Source organism: Oncorhynchus masou, chromosome 32, assembly GCF_036934945.1.
Source record: "Oncorhynchus masou masou isolate Uvic2021 chromosome 32, UVic_Omas_1.1, whole genome shotgun sequence".
Classification (NCBI taxonomy): domain Eukaryota; kingdom Metazoa; phylum Chordata; class Actinopteri; order Salmoniformes; family Salmonidae; genus Oncorhynchus; species Oncorhynchus masou.
The window spans coordinates 30714514-30732466 of record NC_088243.1 but is presented as its reverse complement, the minus strand read 5'-3'; the positions used below and the strand labels follow the sequence as shown (position 1 = coordinate 30732466).

The 17953-nt window shown below is 41.7% G+C and overlaps 1 protein-coding gene across 1 annotated transcript in view; it reads left to right on the top strand.

Annotated features, from left to right (window-relative positions):
* LOC135525907 (ryanodine receptor 3-like) overlaps window positions 1-17953 on the top strand; it is a 174757-nt gene that overhangs the window by 117522 nt on the left and 39282 nt on the right. The window contains 6 exon segments of the mRNA XM_064953874.1: window positions 5674-5947; window positions 6145-6259; window positions 12500-12632; window positions 13846-13949; window positions 14141-14276; window positions 14782-14968. Coding sequence (XP_064809946.1) covers window positions 5674-5947; window positions 6145-6259; window positions 12500-12632; window positions 13846-13949; window positions 14141-14276; window positions 14782-14968 — 949 coding nt within the window.

Below are 17953 nucleotides of genomic sequence, written 5' to 3'. Positions count from 1 at the left end.
ATACACAGACAGTGTTATACACAAACAGTATTCTACTTGTTGCTGTGTGTTATACACAGACAGTGTTCTACTTGTTGCTGTGTATTATACACAAACAGTGTTCTACTTGTTGCTGTGTGTTCTACCAGAAGGTGTTCTACTTGTTGCTGTGTGTTATACACAGACAGTGTTCTACTTGTTGCTGTGTGTTATACACAAACAGTGTTCTACTTGTTGCTGTGTGTTATACAGACAGTGTTCTACTTGTTGCTGTGTGTTATACACAGACAGTGTTCTACTTGTTGCTGTGTGTTATACACAGACAGTGTTCTACTTGTTGCTGTGTGTTATACACAGACAGTGTTCTCCTTGTTGCTGTGTGTTATACACAGACAGTGTTCTACTTGTTGCTGTGTGTTATACACAGACAGTGTTCTACTTGTTGCTGTGTGTTCTACCAGAAGGTGTTCTACTTGTTGCTGTGTGTTATACACAGACAGTGTCCTACTTATTGCTGTGTGTTATACACAGACAGTGTTATACACAGACAGTGTCCTACTTATTGCTGTGTGTTATACACAGACAGTGTTATACACAGACAGTGTTCTACTTGTTGCTGTGTGTTATACCAGACAGTGTTCTACTTGTTGCTGTGTGTTATACACAGACAGTGTTATACACAGACAGTATTCTACTTGTTGCTGTGTGTTATACACAGACAGTGTTATACACAGACAGTATTCTACTTGTTGCTGTGTGTTATACACAAACAGTGTTCTACTTGTTGCTGTGTGTTATACACAGACAGTGTTCTACTTGTTGCTGTGTGTTATACACAGACAGTGTTCTACTTGTTGCTGTGTGTTATACACAAACAGTGTTCTACTTGTTGCTGTGTGTTCTACCAGAAGGTGTTCTACTTGTTGCTGTGTGTTATACACAGACAGTGTTCTCCTTGTTGCTGTGTGTTATACACAGACAGTGTTATACACAGACAGTATTCTACTTGTTGCTGTGTGTTATACACAGACAGTGTTATACACATACAGTATTCTACTTGTTGCTGTGTGTTATACACAGACAGTGTTATACACAAACAGTATTCTACTTGTTGCTGTGTGTTATACACAGACAGTGTTCTACTTGTTGCTGTGTGTTCTACTTGTTGCTGTGTGTTCTACCAGAAGGTGTTCTACTTGTTGCTGTGTGTTATACACAGACAGTGTTCTCCTTGTTGCTGTGTGTTATACACAGACAGTGTTCTCCTTGTTGCTGTGTGTTATACACAGACAGTGTTATACACAGACAGTATTCTACTTGTTGCTGTGTGTTATACACAGACAGTGTTCTACTTGTTGCTGTGTGTTATACACAGACAGTTTTCTACTCGTTGCTGTGTGTTATACACAAACAGTGTTCTACTTGTTGCTGTGTGTTCTACCAGAAGGTGTTCTACTTGTTGCTGTGTGTTATACACAGACAGTGTTCTACTTGTTGCTGTGTGTTATACACAAACAGTGTTCTACTTGTTGCTGTGTGTTCTACCAGAAGGTGTTCTACTTGTTGCTGTGTGTTATACACAGACAGTGTTCTACTTGTTGCTGTGTGTTCTACCAGAAGGTGTTCTACTTGTTGCTGTGTGTTATACACAGACAGTGTTCTACTTGTTGCTGTGTGTTATACACAGACAGTGTCCTACTTGTTGCTGTGTGTTATACACAAACAGTGTTCTACTTGTTGCTGTGTGTTCTACCAGAAGGTGTTCTACTTGTTGCTGTGTGTTATACACAAACAGTGTTCTACTTGTTGCTGTGTGTTCTACCAGAAGGTGTTCTACTTGTTGCTGTGTGTTATACACAGACAGTGTTCTACTTGTTGCTGTGTGTTATACACAGACAGTGTCCTACTTGTTGCTGTGTGTTATACACAAACAGTGTTCTACTTGTTGCTGTGTGTTCTACCAGAAGGTGTTCTACTTGTTGCTGTGTGTTATACACAGACAGTTTTCTACTTGTTGCTGTGTGTTATACACAGACAGTGTTCTACTTGTTGCTGTGTGTTATACACAGACAGTATTCTACTTGTTGCTGTGTGTTATACACAGACAGTATTCTACTTGTTGCTGTGTTTTATACACAGACAGTTTTCTACTCGTTGCTGTGTGTTATACACAAACAGTGTTCTACTTGTTGCTGTGTGTTCTACCAAACAGTGTTCTACTTGTTGCTGTGTGTTCTACCAGACAGTGTTGTACTTGTTGCTGTGTGTTCTACACAGACAGTGTTCTACCTGTAGCTGACTGATGCCCTGCGAAGGCACTCAAAGCCGGCAGAGAGAGAGCTGCTTCTAATTTCAGGCTGTTGTTTGCATCACTGAGCCAGGCTTCTGAATTTAGTCTTTGAATGGTTTTAATTGTGTCTCTTGCATGGTGACAATGGATAGAAGTGAGATCAGCTAGTCAAGTGCAATGTCTTTACCAGCAGTGTGAGGGGGATTTGTGAGCAGTACAGGGCTGCTACTGAAGGGCCAGAAGAGCCCTGCTGTGTATCTGGGGCAGACCTCTATAGATGGAGAAGGTCACTCTCTGTGCACGAGGACACACAGGCCAGAAGGCACTGCAGAGCTCAGCTAGATCAGCTACGACTGATTCTGCAAGCAAGTCTCCGCTGGATAAAGAACATTTAAAAAGGCTCCCACTTAGAGTATTAGTAGCATCTAATATACTACCGTCTACTCTAGACACTCTAGACACAAACTGTTACAGGCCTAGATCTATCCTACCCTGCCTTTCTAAGGTCTTCGAAAGCCAAGTTAACAAACAGATCAACGACCATTTCTAATCCCACCGTACCTTCTCCGCTATGCAATCTGGTTTCCGAGCTGGTCATGGGTGCACCTCAGCCACGCTCAAGGTCCTAAATGATATCATAACCACCATCGATAAAAGACAATACTGTGCAGCCGTATTCATTGACCTGGCCAAGGCTTTCGACTCTGTCAATCACCACATTCTTATCGGCAGACTCAACAGCCCTGGTTTCTCAAATGTCTGCCTCACCTGGTTCACCAACTACTTCTCAGATAGAGTTCAGTGTGTCAAATCGGAGGGCCTTTTGTCCGGACCTCTGGCAGTCTCTATGGGGGTGCCACAGGGTTCAATTCTCGGGCCGACTCTTTTCTCTGTATACATCAATGATGTTGCTCTTGCTGCTGGTGATTCTCTGATGCACCTCTACACAGACGACACCATTCTGTATACTTCTGGCCCTTTGGACACTGTGTTAACATCTAGTGACACCCCATCCCGTGAACGGGACCGTTGTCATTATCTGACACTAATTAGCATAACGCAACGGCCATACATATTCCTAGAAAATATTCCTATTCATGAAAATCACAAATGAAATATATTGAGACACAGCTTAGCCTTTTGTTAATCACCTTGTCATCTCATATTTTCAAAATATAAGCCAGACAAGCATTTGTGTAAGTTTATCGATAGCCTAGCATAGCATTTTGTCCAGCTAGCAGCAGGTAACTTGGTCACCGAAATCAGAAAAGCAATCAAATTAAATAATTTACCTTTGATGAGCTTCGGATGTTTTCCATCACGAGACTCCCAGTTAGATAGCAAATGTTCCTTTTTTCAAAAAATATTATTTTTGTAGGTGAAATAGCTCCGTTTGTTCTTCACGTTTGGTTCAGAAATCGCCCGGAAATTGAAGTCACGAATATGGCGAAAAATATTCCAAATTAGCTCCATAATATCGACAGAAATATGGTAAACGTTGTTTATAATCAATCTTAAAGGTGTTTTTTCAAATATCTATTCGATAATATATCAACCAGTTCAGGCTTCTTAGTAGGAGAGAGAGAAACAATGGCCACATTTGTCCTTTACGCACCAAACACTATGAGAGACTTCAGCTGACCACTGACGCAATGTTGACGTTCAGGCTCATTTTTCAAAATAAAAGCCTGAAACTATGTATTGTGACACTAGACACATTAAGGAAGCCATAGAAAAAGTAATCTGGTTGATTCACTGCTCAATAGGGACGCATAGGAACGCAGAGCCTTCTGTCCCTTCCTGTTTGGATTTTTCTCAGGCTTTCGCCTGCAACATCAGTTCTGTTATACTCACAGACACTATTTTTACAGTTTTGGAAACTTTAGAGTGTTTTCTATCCTAATTATATGCATATTCTAGCATCTTGTCCTGACAAAATATCCCGTTTACTACGGGAACATTATTTTTCCAAAAATGAAAATACTGCCCCCTAGTCACAAAAGGTTAACTAACCTCCAGACGAGCTTCAATGCCATTACAACTCTCCTTCCGTGGCCTCCAACTGCTCTTAAATCCAAGTAAAACTAAATGCATGCTCTTCAACCGATCGCTGCCTGCACCTGCCCGCCCATCCAGCATCACTACTCTGGACAGTTCTGACGTAGAATATGTGGACAATTACAAATACCTAGGTGTCTGGTTAGACTGTAAACTCTCCTTCCAGACTTACATTAAGCATCTCCAATCCAAAATTACATCTGGAATCGGCTTCCTATTTCGCAACAAAGCATACTTCGTAAAACTGACTATCCTTGACTTCGGGCAATGTCATTTACAAAATAGCCTCCAACACTCTACTCAACAAATTGGATGCAGTATATCACAGTGCCATCCATTTTGTCACCAAAGCCCCAAATACTACCCAGTACTGCGACCTGAATGTCCTCGTTGGCTGGCCCTCGCTTCATATTCATCGCCAAACCCACTTGCTCCAGGTCATCTATAAGTCTTTGCTAGGTAAAGCCCCGCCTTATCTCAGCTCACTGGTCACCATTGCAGCACATACCCGTAGCACACGCTCCAGCAGGTATATTTCACTGGTCACCCCCAAAGCCTATTACTCCTTTGGCCGCCTTTCCTTCCAGTTCTCTGCTGCCAATGACTAGAACGAATTGCAAAAATCACTGAAGCTGGAGACTCCTATCTCCCTCACTAACTTTAAGCATCAGCTGTCAGAGCAGCTCACAGATCACTGCACCTGTACACAGCCCATCTGTAAATAGCCCATCCAACTACCTTATCCCCATATTTTTTGTTGCTCTTTTGCCCCCCAGTATCTCTACTTGCACATTCATCTTCTACACATCTATCACTCCAGTGTTTAATTGCTAAAGTGTAATTACTTCTCCACTACGGCCTATTTATTTATATTCTTTCTATTTTGTTATTGATTGTATGTTTGTTTATTCCATGTGTAACTCTGTGTTGTTTGTCACACTGCTTTGCTTTTTCTTGGCCAGGTCGCAGTTGTAAATGATAACTAGTTCTCAACTGGCCTACCTGGTTAGATAAAGGTAAAAGAAAAAGAAAAAATACCGGTGTTGTCTTTACCACTATTGTATCCCGTTTTGCCACGTCTGGTCTCTTGGCCATCCCACCCCTAAGGTGGACTCAGCTCCCGCTCAGCCCAGCCAAAGCTCTTCTCTGTCCTGGAACCCTAATGGTGGAATGAGCTTCCCCCTAACGCTAGGACAGCAGAGTCCCTGCCCATCTTCTGAAAACGTCTGAAACCCTACGTCTTCAAAGAGTATTTCAAATAAGACATCTCAGTCTTATCCAGCATATAACCTATATCCTAACAGTGTAAAGTCTAGGAGTTAATGCGGTTCTGCACATTCCCCCAGCCAACCTTAAAGAGCTGATTAGCCAGACCATGGTGAGCTGGGCTCAGGAGTGCCACGTCCAGGACCCCGAGCTGGTCAGAGTGATGTTCAGCCTGCTGAGGAGACAGTACGACAGCATTGGAGAGCTGCTCCGGGCCATGAGGAAGAGCTACACTATCAGTGCTGCCTCTATACAGGACACCATCAACCTACTGGCCTCTCTGGGTCAGATCAGATCACTGCTGTCCGTACGCATGGGCAAGGAGGAGGAGAAACTCATGATCGACGGTCTGGGGTAGGCAGGGGCACGTCACAACAAAGTCTGCATGAACATAGTCTGATAATTAGATGTTTTTAGTGGATGAAATATTGTTTACAAGCCTTTGGTAACCTCTAAGATCGATACAGTAACAGTGTTGCATGTTCAGGCATCACTCTGTTCTAAGTATTCTCTCATGTTCAGAGTTGCTTGTGTTTTGTATTTCCATTCAGTGACATCATGAACAACAAGATATTCTACCAGCACCCCAACCTGATGCGTGTGCTGGGCATGCATGAGACGGTGATGGAGGTGATGGTCAACGTGCTGGGAGGAGGCAAGTCCCAGGTACAGTAGTGAGGATATAGAAGATATTCTGGTGTATCACAGCATCCATGCCATACTGCAGAGGTGTTGATGAGAGATTAAATTAGCACTGTGCGACTTCTGGGTAGGTGTCAGATGCAGCATAGTAACTCCCATTTAAAGGGAATTATTTTAAAACATATTTTTTGGTATTTAAACTGCCCTCTAGCCAACATGTCAAACTAATTGCACATAGGGCTGAGTGTCTGCTTGTTTTCGCCCTTCCCTTGAACTTGATTGATTAAATAAGGTATCTAATTAGTGAGGAACTCCCCTAACCTGGTTGTCTAGGTCTTAATTGAAAGGAAAAGCAAAAACCAGTGGCTCATAATATTGGCTGGAATGGTATCAGATGGAAACCATATGTTTGATACAATTACATTTATTCTGCACCAGCCATTACTATGAGCCTGTCCTCCCCAATTAAGGTTCCACCGCCCTCCTGACACCCCTGCTCTATAGTCTAAGCCGGGGGGGGATTATTTTTAAGATGGTCATACCAAGGGTCATTTAGCTATTATGATTTTGAATTTTAGAATCTCTTTAGGTATCTGCAAAAAATGTAATATTTGATTAAACATTGAATTTGGCCTTACTGCTGTTAGCCCATAGAAACGCGTTGAAAAACAGAATCATACATGGAAAGACAAATGGTCCCCAACAAAATGTGTTTGTTTGTTTTGAAGTGTTTGTCCTATATCTGAGAGATATAAGAAAGCTCAGAAAAAGAAAAGAATATCCTGGAATTACCCATATACATTTAATGTAGAAATGCCCTATTCACTTCCATTCATTGTTTGGGGTTACATTCATCCCGGTGGGGGGGTCATATTAGAGTGTAGCCCAAACTGTGAGAAAGAATTTCGGGAAGACTCCTTGTCTGACAAACACAGCTGTAGCTCGGTCACATTCCACCACAGATGCGAAGGACCACACTGGAAAAATAATTTTAATTACAATAATTGTATTATGCCCAGCTCATTAGGCCCCTTGATGACATGAGGCCTGAGGCAATTACCTCTTCTGTCTAATGGTAAATCCGCCAGTGGCCATAAGTTATCGATCTTACCATCTGGTAGTGCCTGTCTTGACTGCATCAAATCGTTGTAAAGAAGCTAGCTAGCTAGCTAACATAATAAGACTAATTTAGGCTATTTTGCTGTGCTCCCCGAACTTGTCTACAATAACTCCATTCATATTAAACAATAGCCTACCTTTTGGTTGATCATTGTAGCCTACTCCTTCTCATTTAGCCAACTTAATTCCATAATTTGAATTCCATTTTCCATTGACAAGAAATCTCCCACTTCACTTGCTACACATGGAGCCTCTGACTGTAGCGCCACTTTGATTGACTGACAATAACAACAAGATACATGTGTGAAATGTGTAGGCTTCGGGTGCGTCTTTTTTATGGGACGCACTCATAAAAACATTTTTTTATAAAAATGGTGAATGTCATGGTTTATCCTCGTAGGCATTGTAGCAATGTCACTTAGATAGTTGTATTTAATTTTAGACAGACTTTAAAAAACATACGTTATTTGCATTATTATTTGTATTAATACTCTCCCAAGTAATCTAATATTAACATCCATTCGGATTTTTGAATACTCAAATAATCGTGCCCATCCATAGTTGAGAGAAACGCTTCCCGCAGTCAGAGCAGTGGTAAGGCTTCTCTCCTGTGTGTATTCTCTGAACTTTTAGCTCAGCTGATGTTGTGAAGCACTTTCCACAGTCAGAGCAGTAGTAAGGCTTCTCTCCAGTATGTATCCGTTGGTTTGTTTTTACATTGCCCAATTGGGAGAAACTCTTCTTAGTCAGAGCAGTACTAAGGCTTCTATCCTTTATGTATACATTGGTGTCTTTTTAAGTAGCTCAACACGGAGATACTATTCCCACAGTCAGAGCAGAAGTAAGGCTTCTCTCCTGTGTGTGCGCTCTGATGAATTTTAAGGTCATTTGATGTTATAAAGCATTTTTCATAGTCAGGGCAGGAGTATGGCTTCTCTCCTGTGTGTTTACTTTGGTGTATTTTTAAGTGGCCCAGTTGAGAGAAACTCACCACAGTCAGAGCAGTATTAAGGCTTCTCTATTTTATGTATATGTTACTGTGTTTTTAAGTTATCCTTAACTCTCCAGTAGGAAATGCTGCCTGACCTATTCTTATAGTGGATATAACATTGAAGATCTGACATTGTTTCAAAGGAACAAATTCAACATATTGTATTCAATGTTTGTCTATGTTGAAAATATGTTACAATTATAACATAATCCTGTAGTTGAAATTCCACCTTCAAAACAATAGTTTACGTTGATGCCTTTTTCCAATCCAATGTATTTTTCTCACAGATTCCACGTCACAATACGTTGAAACAACATTGATTCAACCAGTTTGTGCCCAGTGGGTAACTTCTAGAAAAATGGAACCTGCCCTTACCATGATAAACAGATTTCCCATTTTGCTCCTCTTCTTCATCTTTAATGTTAACATTCAGCTACAGTGTTTAACTGCAGTCTTCCAGCTTCATTGAGGCCATCTCTGGATCCTGTGGTGCAAACTGGGCTCCACTGTCACAATCAGAACCCAGTGACTCTAGGTTTGGACTCAGTGTGGAAGGAGAGAGGCAGGCTAGGTTTGTCCTCACTGTACTCACTGTTAATCTGAGAACTCTGGCTAGGATCCCATTCCTGAATAGAAGTCTGAGTTCAACCTCCTGGTCCTCCCCTGTGCACGCCACACCCTTCCCGTTCTACTGTATGCATAAATCCATTTTGAATGATGGCTGCCTAATATGCCGTGGTGCTTACAAACACAGTGTGAAAGGTGGTGGCAGATGTGGGCCAGCTGAGTTCACAGCTCTTTCACTCTGAGCATTCATATCAATGACTCACCCTCAAATGGATCATCAATACCAGAGTTCTACAAGACTATTTACACAATAAACCAGGCATTTCAACAGCCCTGACCCTCAGTAAAGTTCTGGACATAAATTGAACTCTAACAATAGGGCGTGGAAAGTGTGTGTTGAAATGGATACTGTAGTGGTGTGAGAAAGGTAACGCAAGCTTCCTCTGGTACCATTGCCCAATAGTACGTATTGGCACTATTGTTTGGTCACCTTACCAGACCTCCAATATGATTGTGTGTTTCCTGTTTCTCTAATCTATCCTTTATCCTTATTGAACCATACCAAAATAACAGTGGGCAATCACACCATATACCTTGGTTCAATCATTCATGATATAACCCTGAAGAAGGCACTGTGTGACAAAACATTGGTGGTTTAATTAATAAATTACTGAGCTTGTATATAGAGTGTGTGCCGTTCTTTATTTTTTACAAGAATATATTGCGCTCTAACAACGGGGCATGGAAAGGGTCTATTGCAATGAATACTGTAGTGGTGTGAGTTTCCATTCTGCAATTGCAAGGTGTCATTCTTGAACGTTGTTGTAATAATGTCCTTGGACTTTGGTACCACATCAATAAACAAGCTTGAGAAAATATTGGTGGTAGGATTTAATACATAAAAGTCAGGTTTTCCAGAGCTTCAATGTGTGTGTGCTGCAGAGCAATGTAAGGGTGACTGTACTGCACGTAGCAGGAAGGCTGAGTGTGTGTTGGGAAGGCAGAGGAGTGCAGAAATAAACACATCCCAGCAGGCATTCATTAGTGAAGGGGATTTAAAGTAACAAGCCCTGAGGAAACCAAGTAGTCAGTAGACTCAACACACTCCTCTGTCTGTCTTTGCTTGTGTGAGAGCGAAGATTTACATCTACTTAAAGTATTCGGACCCCTTGAATTGTTCCACATTTTGTTACATTACAGCCTTATTCTAAAAATATATATATACACTACCGTTCACTTAGAAATGTCCTTGTTTTTAAAAGAAAAGAACATTTCTTTGTCCATTTAAAATAACAGTGTAGAAATACAGTGTAGACATTGTTAATGTTGTAAATTACTATTGTAGCTGGAAACGGAAGATTCTTTATGGAATATCTACATAGGTGTACAGGCTCATTATCAGCAACCATCACTCTTGTTCCAATGGCACGTTGTGTTAGCTCATCCAAGCTGATCATTTTAAAATGATAATTGATCATTAGGAAACCCTTTTGCAATTATGTTAGCGCAGCAGAAAACTGTTGTCCTGATTAAGAAGCAATAAAACTGGCCTTTAGACTAGTTGAGTATCTGGAGCATCAGCATTTGTGGGTTCGATTACAGGCTCAAAATGGCCAGAAACAAATAACTTTCTTCTGAATCTCGTCAGTTTATTCTTGTTCTGAGAAATGAAGGCTATACCATGCGAGAAATTGCCAAGAAACTGAAGATCTCGTACAACGCTGTGGAGTACTCCCTTCACAGAACAGCGCAAACTGGCTTTAACCAGAATAGAAAGAGGAGTGGGAGGCCCCAGTGCACAACTGAGCAAGAGGACAAGTACATTACAGTGTCTAGTTTGAGAAACAGATGCCTCACAAGTCCTCAACTAGCAGCTTCCTTAAATAGTACTTGCAAAACACCAGTCTCAACGTCTACAGTGAAGAGGCGACTCCGGGATGCACACAGAATGGTCCACAGGCAAAGGATAATCTAACCACAGTCTTGCACCTGTATTAGACGAAGCTGCCAGCTGTGCCACTCAGGAGGCTAAGCCTTATTCTAAAATGTATTATATTTTTAAATATACACGCAATACCCTATAATGACAAAACGAAAACAGGTTTTTAGACCTTTTAGTACATTTATTAAAAATAAAAGTATTCAGACCTTTTGCTATGAGACTCAAAATTGAGCTCAGGTGCATTCTGTTTCCATTGATTATCCTTGAGATGTTGCTACAACTTGATTGGAGTCTACCTGTGGTAAATTCAATTGATTGGACATTATTTGGAAAGGCACACCCCTGTCTATACAAGGTCCCACAGTTGACAGTGCATGTCAGAGCAAAAACCAAGCCATGTAGCTGAAAGAATTGTCCATAGACCTCTGAGACAGGACTGTCGAGGCACAGATCTGGGGAAGGTTACCAAACAATGTCTGCAGCATTGAAGGTTCCCAAGAACACAGTGGCCTCCATTTATTCTTAAATAGAAGAAGTTTGGAACCACCAAGACTCTTCCTAGAGCTGGCCGTCCGGCCAAACTGAGCATTTGGGGGAGACGGGCCTTGGTCAGGAAGGTGACCAAGAACCTGATTGTCACTCTGACAGAGCTCCAGAGTTCCTCTGTGGAGATGGGAGAACCTTCCAGAAGGACAACCATCTCTGCAGCACTCCACCAATCAGGCCTTTATGGTAGAGTGGCCAGACGGAAGTCACTCCTCAGTAAAAGGCACATGACAGCCCACTTGGAGTTTGCCAAAAGGCAACTATAGACTCTCAGACAAGATTCTCTGGTCTGATGAAACTAAGATTGAACTCTTTGGCCTAAATGCCAATCATCATGTCTGTAGGATACTTCGCAACATCCCTACGGTGAAGCATGGTGGTGGCAGAATCAAGCTGTGGGGATGTTTTTTTGCGGCAGGGACTGGGATACTAGTCAAGATCGAGGGGAAGATTAATGAAGCAAAGTATAGAGATCCTTGATGAAAACCTGCTCCAGAGCACTCAGGACCTCAGACTGGAGCGAACGTACGCCTACCAACAGGACAACGACCCTAAGCACACAGCAAAGTCAATGTAGGAGTGGCTTCGGGACAAGTCTCTGAATGTCCTTGAGTGGCCCAGCTAGAGCCCGGACTTGAACATCAATCGAACATCTCTGGAGAGACCTGAAAATTGCTGTGCAGCGAAGCTCCCCATCCAACTTGACAGAGCTTGAGAGGATATGCAGAGAAGAATGGGAGAAACTCCCCAAGTATAGGTGTGCCAAGCTTGAAGGGTCATACCCAAGAAGACTCCAGGCTATAATCACTGCCAAAGGTGCTTCAACAAAGTACTGAGTAAAGGGACTGAATACATATGTAAAACAAATCCTAAAAACCTGTTTTTGCTTTGTCATTATGGGGTATTGTGTTTCGATTAATGAGGAAAAAATATGACTTAATCAATTTGAGAAAAAGGCTGTAACGTAACAAAATGTGGAAAAACTCAAGGGGTCTGAATACTTTCCGAATGCACTGTATGTCAGCTAAGTGTCGGTTTTGTACTGAGAATTGTACAGGTTGAACCTCCATTAAGTGTATTCTCTTTCTTCTTATCTCAGGAGATAGCGTTCCCCAAGATGGTGGCCAGCTGCTGTCGCTTCCTGTGTTACTTCTGCAGGATCAGTCGTCAGAACCAGAAGGCCATGTTTGACCACCTCAGCTACCTCTTGGAAAACAGCAGCGTGGGCCTGGGTAGGTACACCTGGGTCATATTTGTTAGGGCACACTGTATTAAAACAAAAACAAGCGTTTATTTTTGGGTAAGTTCAAGGCACTCCTTCCCTGTTTGTCAGTTCTTCTAATGACCTTGCTTAGCACTTTACACCTCTGGCTTTATGGAGCATATCTGACAGGAAAATGACATGATTTAACCAGCGTCTCTTATTTGATATTGGGACGACTGACTCATACTATAGTTACACTGGGTGTGACAACATCTCTGACGCTGTTCTCATTATTATGGACGATAATCTCATTTGGGGCCTCAGGTTAGGTCCTTGAGCTGTCAGTCTGCGTACATTAGACACACATCTGAGAACAACTGTGTGTGTGTGTGTGTGTGTGTGTGTGTGTGTGTGTGTGTGTGTGTGTGTGTGTGTGTGTGTGTGTGTGTGTGTGTGTGTGTGTGTGTGTGTGTGTGTGTGTGTGGCCAGTCGGTCGTGTTGAGAATTCATCAGTTGAGAGGGTAATTGTACATTCTATCAGGAGAGATGCCACAGTCACTCTGAACACTCTGCTGTGGCAGAGAGAGATTGCTTCTCTTCTGGAATACCTCGCACACAGAATGGTCCACAGGCAAAGGATAATCTAACCACAGTCTTGCACATGTATTAGACAAAGCCTTTTGAGTGTTAGTGTGAACCAATATTTTACACATTTTTGAATATTTCTGTTTATGAAAACACAGAAATGGAAGTGTCCTTTACATCAGTGATTTCTCCTCAAACAGTGTTCATAGGCTTGGATAAACTCAGTGAAGCGATAGAAGTTATGTGTAATTGTTGCAAGTAGGAGCTGGAAAGTTTGGTTTAGATCAGTTGACAGATGAACAATCTGCCAGTCCAATCAGAGCCTGGTCCTGGTTCATGAGTGTAAATGCTGCCCCCTGCTGTTGGCTTTGTTACTCCCACTATCTCCCATCTCAATGATTTATGATTTATGGTCCCACACATAACGAAAAATACATTACAAAATTACTTTGCAATTTGCATACATTTAAAACACTAACATAGACATTACAGACTATATATAAAAAAATAAAAATAAAGACACAAATTTACACAATTGCTAACTACCTCAGACTTAGTGGAATGGAGATTTGTTCTCTATGTACCATAATTGTTGTAAATGCCTGTAAGCAAAGGAGCTCCTTTAATGGGATCCTATATATGTTTTCTTCCCACAGCATCTCCGGCTATGAGGGGCTCTACTCCTCTAGACGTGGCTGCCTCCTCTGTGATGGACAATAACGGCCTGGCCTTGGCCCTGGAGGAACCTGACCTGGATAAGGTACGAGATGCTGTCTCTAGTGGATTTGTGTATGTTGATGTTTGTGCATTAGAATGAGTGTTTTGTGTCTATGAGTTTAAGATTATCCTCAGTCCATGTGTCTGTTATTAAGCTTGTCTTGGTTGTGTCTTGATTGTCTCCTGATTTGTGACCTTGGTGTGCCCTGATTGTGTCCTGGTTGTGTGTTGCAGGTGGTGACGTACCTAGCAGGCTGTGGGCTCCAGAGCTGTCCCATGCTGCTGGACAAAGGTTACCCTGACATCGGTTGGAACCCCATAGAGGGCGAGCGCTACCTCTCCTTCCTGCGCTTTGCTGTCTTTGTTAATGGTAGCTAGGACACTGTACTGTAATGACTATCAACAGCTACTGTACTGAACCTTGGTCTCTGTAGGGTAAAGTGGAAAATGGGGCTTGGTACTGTACTGTGCCATCCACACCAGGTGTAGGCAGGGTTAGAGAGGGCCTGTCTGTTAGTATCTGGGAGCTACAACCTCAGTGCCAGCAGAGCTCAGTGGAGGAACAGCTCCTGGCTAAAAGAGCAAGGCAGCCATTAATTTCCTTCCTGACAGTGATGGACCAAAAAAAAGTAGCGATACATTGGCAAGCACTCACAAGATGAGGTTTATATCTGATGCTGTTCACCTCTGAGGCGTTTGGGTGCCCGTTGGAGTATTATGTCTATGTCAGAGTTGTTGATATATGTGTGTGTGTGTTTTTCCACCTCCAATGCATTTTTATGTGCATCTTGTGTCAATGTCAATGTGCTAATGCAGTTTACCACTGATATATTTGTTTTGTTAACCTGGTGTGTGTGTCTGTGTGTGTGTTCCAGGTGAGAGTGTGGAGGAGAACTCCAGTGTGGTGGTGAAGCTACTGATCAGGCGTCCAGAGTGTTTTGGTCCGGCCCTGAGAGGAGAGGGGGGTAACGGGCTGCTAGCAGCCATGAAGGAGGCCATCAAGATCTCTGAGAACCCTGCTCTGGACCTGCCCTCCTCTGCCCAGGGGGTCAGCTCTGACGTGTAAGATACATACTGTACCTGCCATAGCTATAGAGCAAGAGCTAACAGCATACCCAGCTGGCACATAACATTCTATTTCAAGTCATGTTCTCAGAACGTTCAGCGAACATTAACAAACATTCTTCTATGGGCATTTCAGTACTTCAGCATAACTTCTTCTGCAGGTTTCCTCATGGTTCTATTTAAACTCATGTTCTCAGAACATTAATAAAGTGTTCCATACAAACCACAAGAAAATATTAGTAACGTTCAAAGAACGTTCTAAAAATGTTATTTTTTAAACATATACAGTACCAGTCAAAAGTTTGGACACACCTATTCATTCAAGGGTTTTTCTTTATTTTTACTATTTTCTACGTTGTAGAATAATAATGAAAACATCAAAACTATGAAATAGCACATATGGAATCATGTAACAACCACAAATGTGTTAAACAAATCTACATCTATTTTATATTTGAGATTCTTCAAAGTAGCCACCCTTTGCCTTGATGACATTCTTGGCATTCTCTCAACCAGCTTCGCTGGAATGCATTTCCAACAGTCTTGAAGGAGTTCCCACATAGGCTGAGCACTTGTTGGCTGCTTTTCCTTGAATCTTGTTGTGGAAATATTGAATCAAATATTTTTCAGATACCGGAACTTGGAAATTCAATTAGACTTTATTACAAAAGTAACAGAAGCCGAGCAATTCCATGGAAGAGCTTTTATACCTTTCCACTCTTGCATAACATACACAGTAACTCCTTTCTATGTAAATGATTAACTTCTTGCGTCGAGCAATCCCGTATCCGGGAGCGTAATGATAGCCTCAAGCTCATTACCATAATGCAACGTTAACTATTCATGAAAATCGCAAATGAAATGAAATAAATATATTGGCTCACAAGCTTAGCCTTTTGTTAACAACACTGTCATCTCAGATTTTCAAAATATGCTTTTCAACCATAGCTACACAAGCATTTGTGTAAGAGTATTGATAGCTAGCATAGCATTAAGCCTAGCATTCAGCAGGCAACATTTTCACAAAAACAAGAAAAGCATTCAAATAAAATCATTTACCTTTGAAGAACTTTGGATGTTTTCAATGAGGAGACTCTCAGTTAGATAGCAAATGTTCAGTTTTTCCAAAAATATTATTTGTGTAGGAGAAATCGCTCCGTTTTGTTCATCACGTTTGGCTAAGAAAAAACCCTGAAAATTCAGTCATTACAACGCCGAACATTTTTCCAAATTAACTCCATAACATCGACAGACACATGGCAAACGTTGTTTAGAATCAATCCTCAAGGTGTTTTTCACATATCTATTTGATGATAAATCATTCGTGGCAGTTGCCTTTCTCCTCTGAACCAAATGGAAAAATGCACGCAGCTGGAGATTGCGCAATAATTTCGACGGAGGACACCAAGCGGACACCTGGTAAATGTAGTCTCTTATGGTTCAATCTTCCAATGATATGCCTACAAATACGTCACAATGCTGCAGACACCTTGGGGAAATGACAGAAAGTGTAGGCTCATTCCTGGCGCATTCACAGCCATATAAGGAGACATTAGAACACAGCGCATTCAAAATCTGGGGCACTTCCTGTATGAAATTTCATCTTGGTTTCACCTGTAGTCAGTTCTGTGGCACTCACAGACATTATCTTTGCAGTTTTGGAAACGTCAGAGTGTTTTCTTTCCAAAGCTGTCAATTATATGCATAGTCAAGCATCTTTTCGTGACAAAATATCTTGTTTAAAACGGGAACGTTTTTTATCCAAAAATTAAAAGAGCGCCCCCTATATCGAAGGAGTTAACACCCCTTGGCCCTGCGCCACCATTATCTTTCTGTCTCAATTCTGGCTTGTTTACCCCCACATCTGACTTATCTTCCTCAAGTTTAGATTATATTGGTGGCGACACCACAGTTCTAATACAAAACAATTATACATGTATTGCATATATATGTTCCTAATATATGTTTTTCTAATAGTATTTGATTAATACAAACATATCTTCCCAGTATGTAACATGTCTCCCCAATACATATACATGGCTTGTGGTTCTAATGTTGATTACCTAAAGTACATAGTCACTGACCTTCACAAGTTCAGGCCTATGTTGCCAATGAATGATTAACCCATGTACGTATCCAGTAGCCTACGTTATGCTTACACATGTCTAATGATTAAACCCATATTGATATATGTTCAGGTATGTTCCCCTCTTCTGAGAAAACAATATAGATACTGGAAAATCCCCATGATGTCATGGATTTCTCCTACTCTGCGGTCCAACTCATCCCAAACCATCTCAATTGGTTTGAGGTTGGATGATTGTGAAGGACAGGTCATCTGATGCAGCACTCCATCACTCTCCTTCTTGGTCAAATAGCCCTTACTCTGCCTGGAAATGTGTCATAGTCCTGTTGAAAAACAAAATAATAGTCTCACTAAGTGCAAACCAGATGGAATGGAGTATCGCTGCAGAATGCTGTAGTAACCTTGTTGGTTAAGTGTGCCTTAAATTCTCAATAAATAACTGACAGTGTAACCAGCAAAGCACCCCCACACCATCACATTTCCACCTCCATGCTTCACGGTGGGAAATACACATGCTGAGATCATCCATTCACCAACTCTGCGTCTCAAAGACACAGCGGTTGGAACCAAAAATATCAAATTTGGACTCATCAGACCAAAGGACAGATTTACACTGGTCTAATCTCCATTGCTTGTGTTTCTTGGCCCAAGCAAGTCTCTTCTTATTATTGGTGTCCTTTAGTAGTGGTTTCTTTGCAGCAATTTGACCATGAAGGCCTGATTCACTGTCTCCTCTGAACGGTTGATGTTGAGATGTGTCTGTTACTTGAACTCTGTAAAGCATTTATTTGGGCTGTAATTTCGGAGGCTGGTAAACTCTAAGGAACATATCCTCTGCAGCAGAGGTAATTCTGGGTCTTCCTTTCCTGTTGACGGTCCTCATGAGAGCCAGTTTC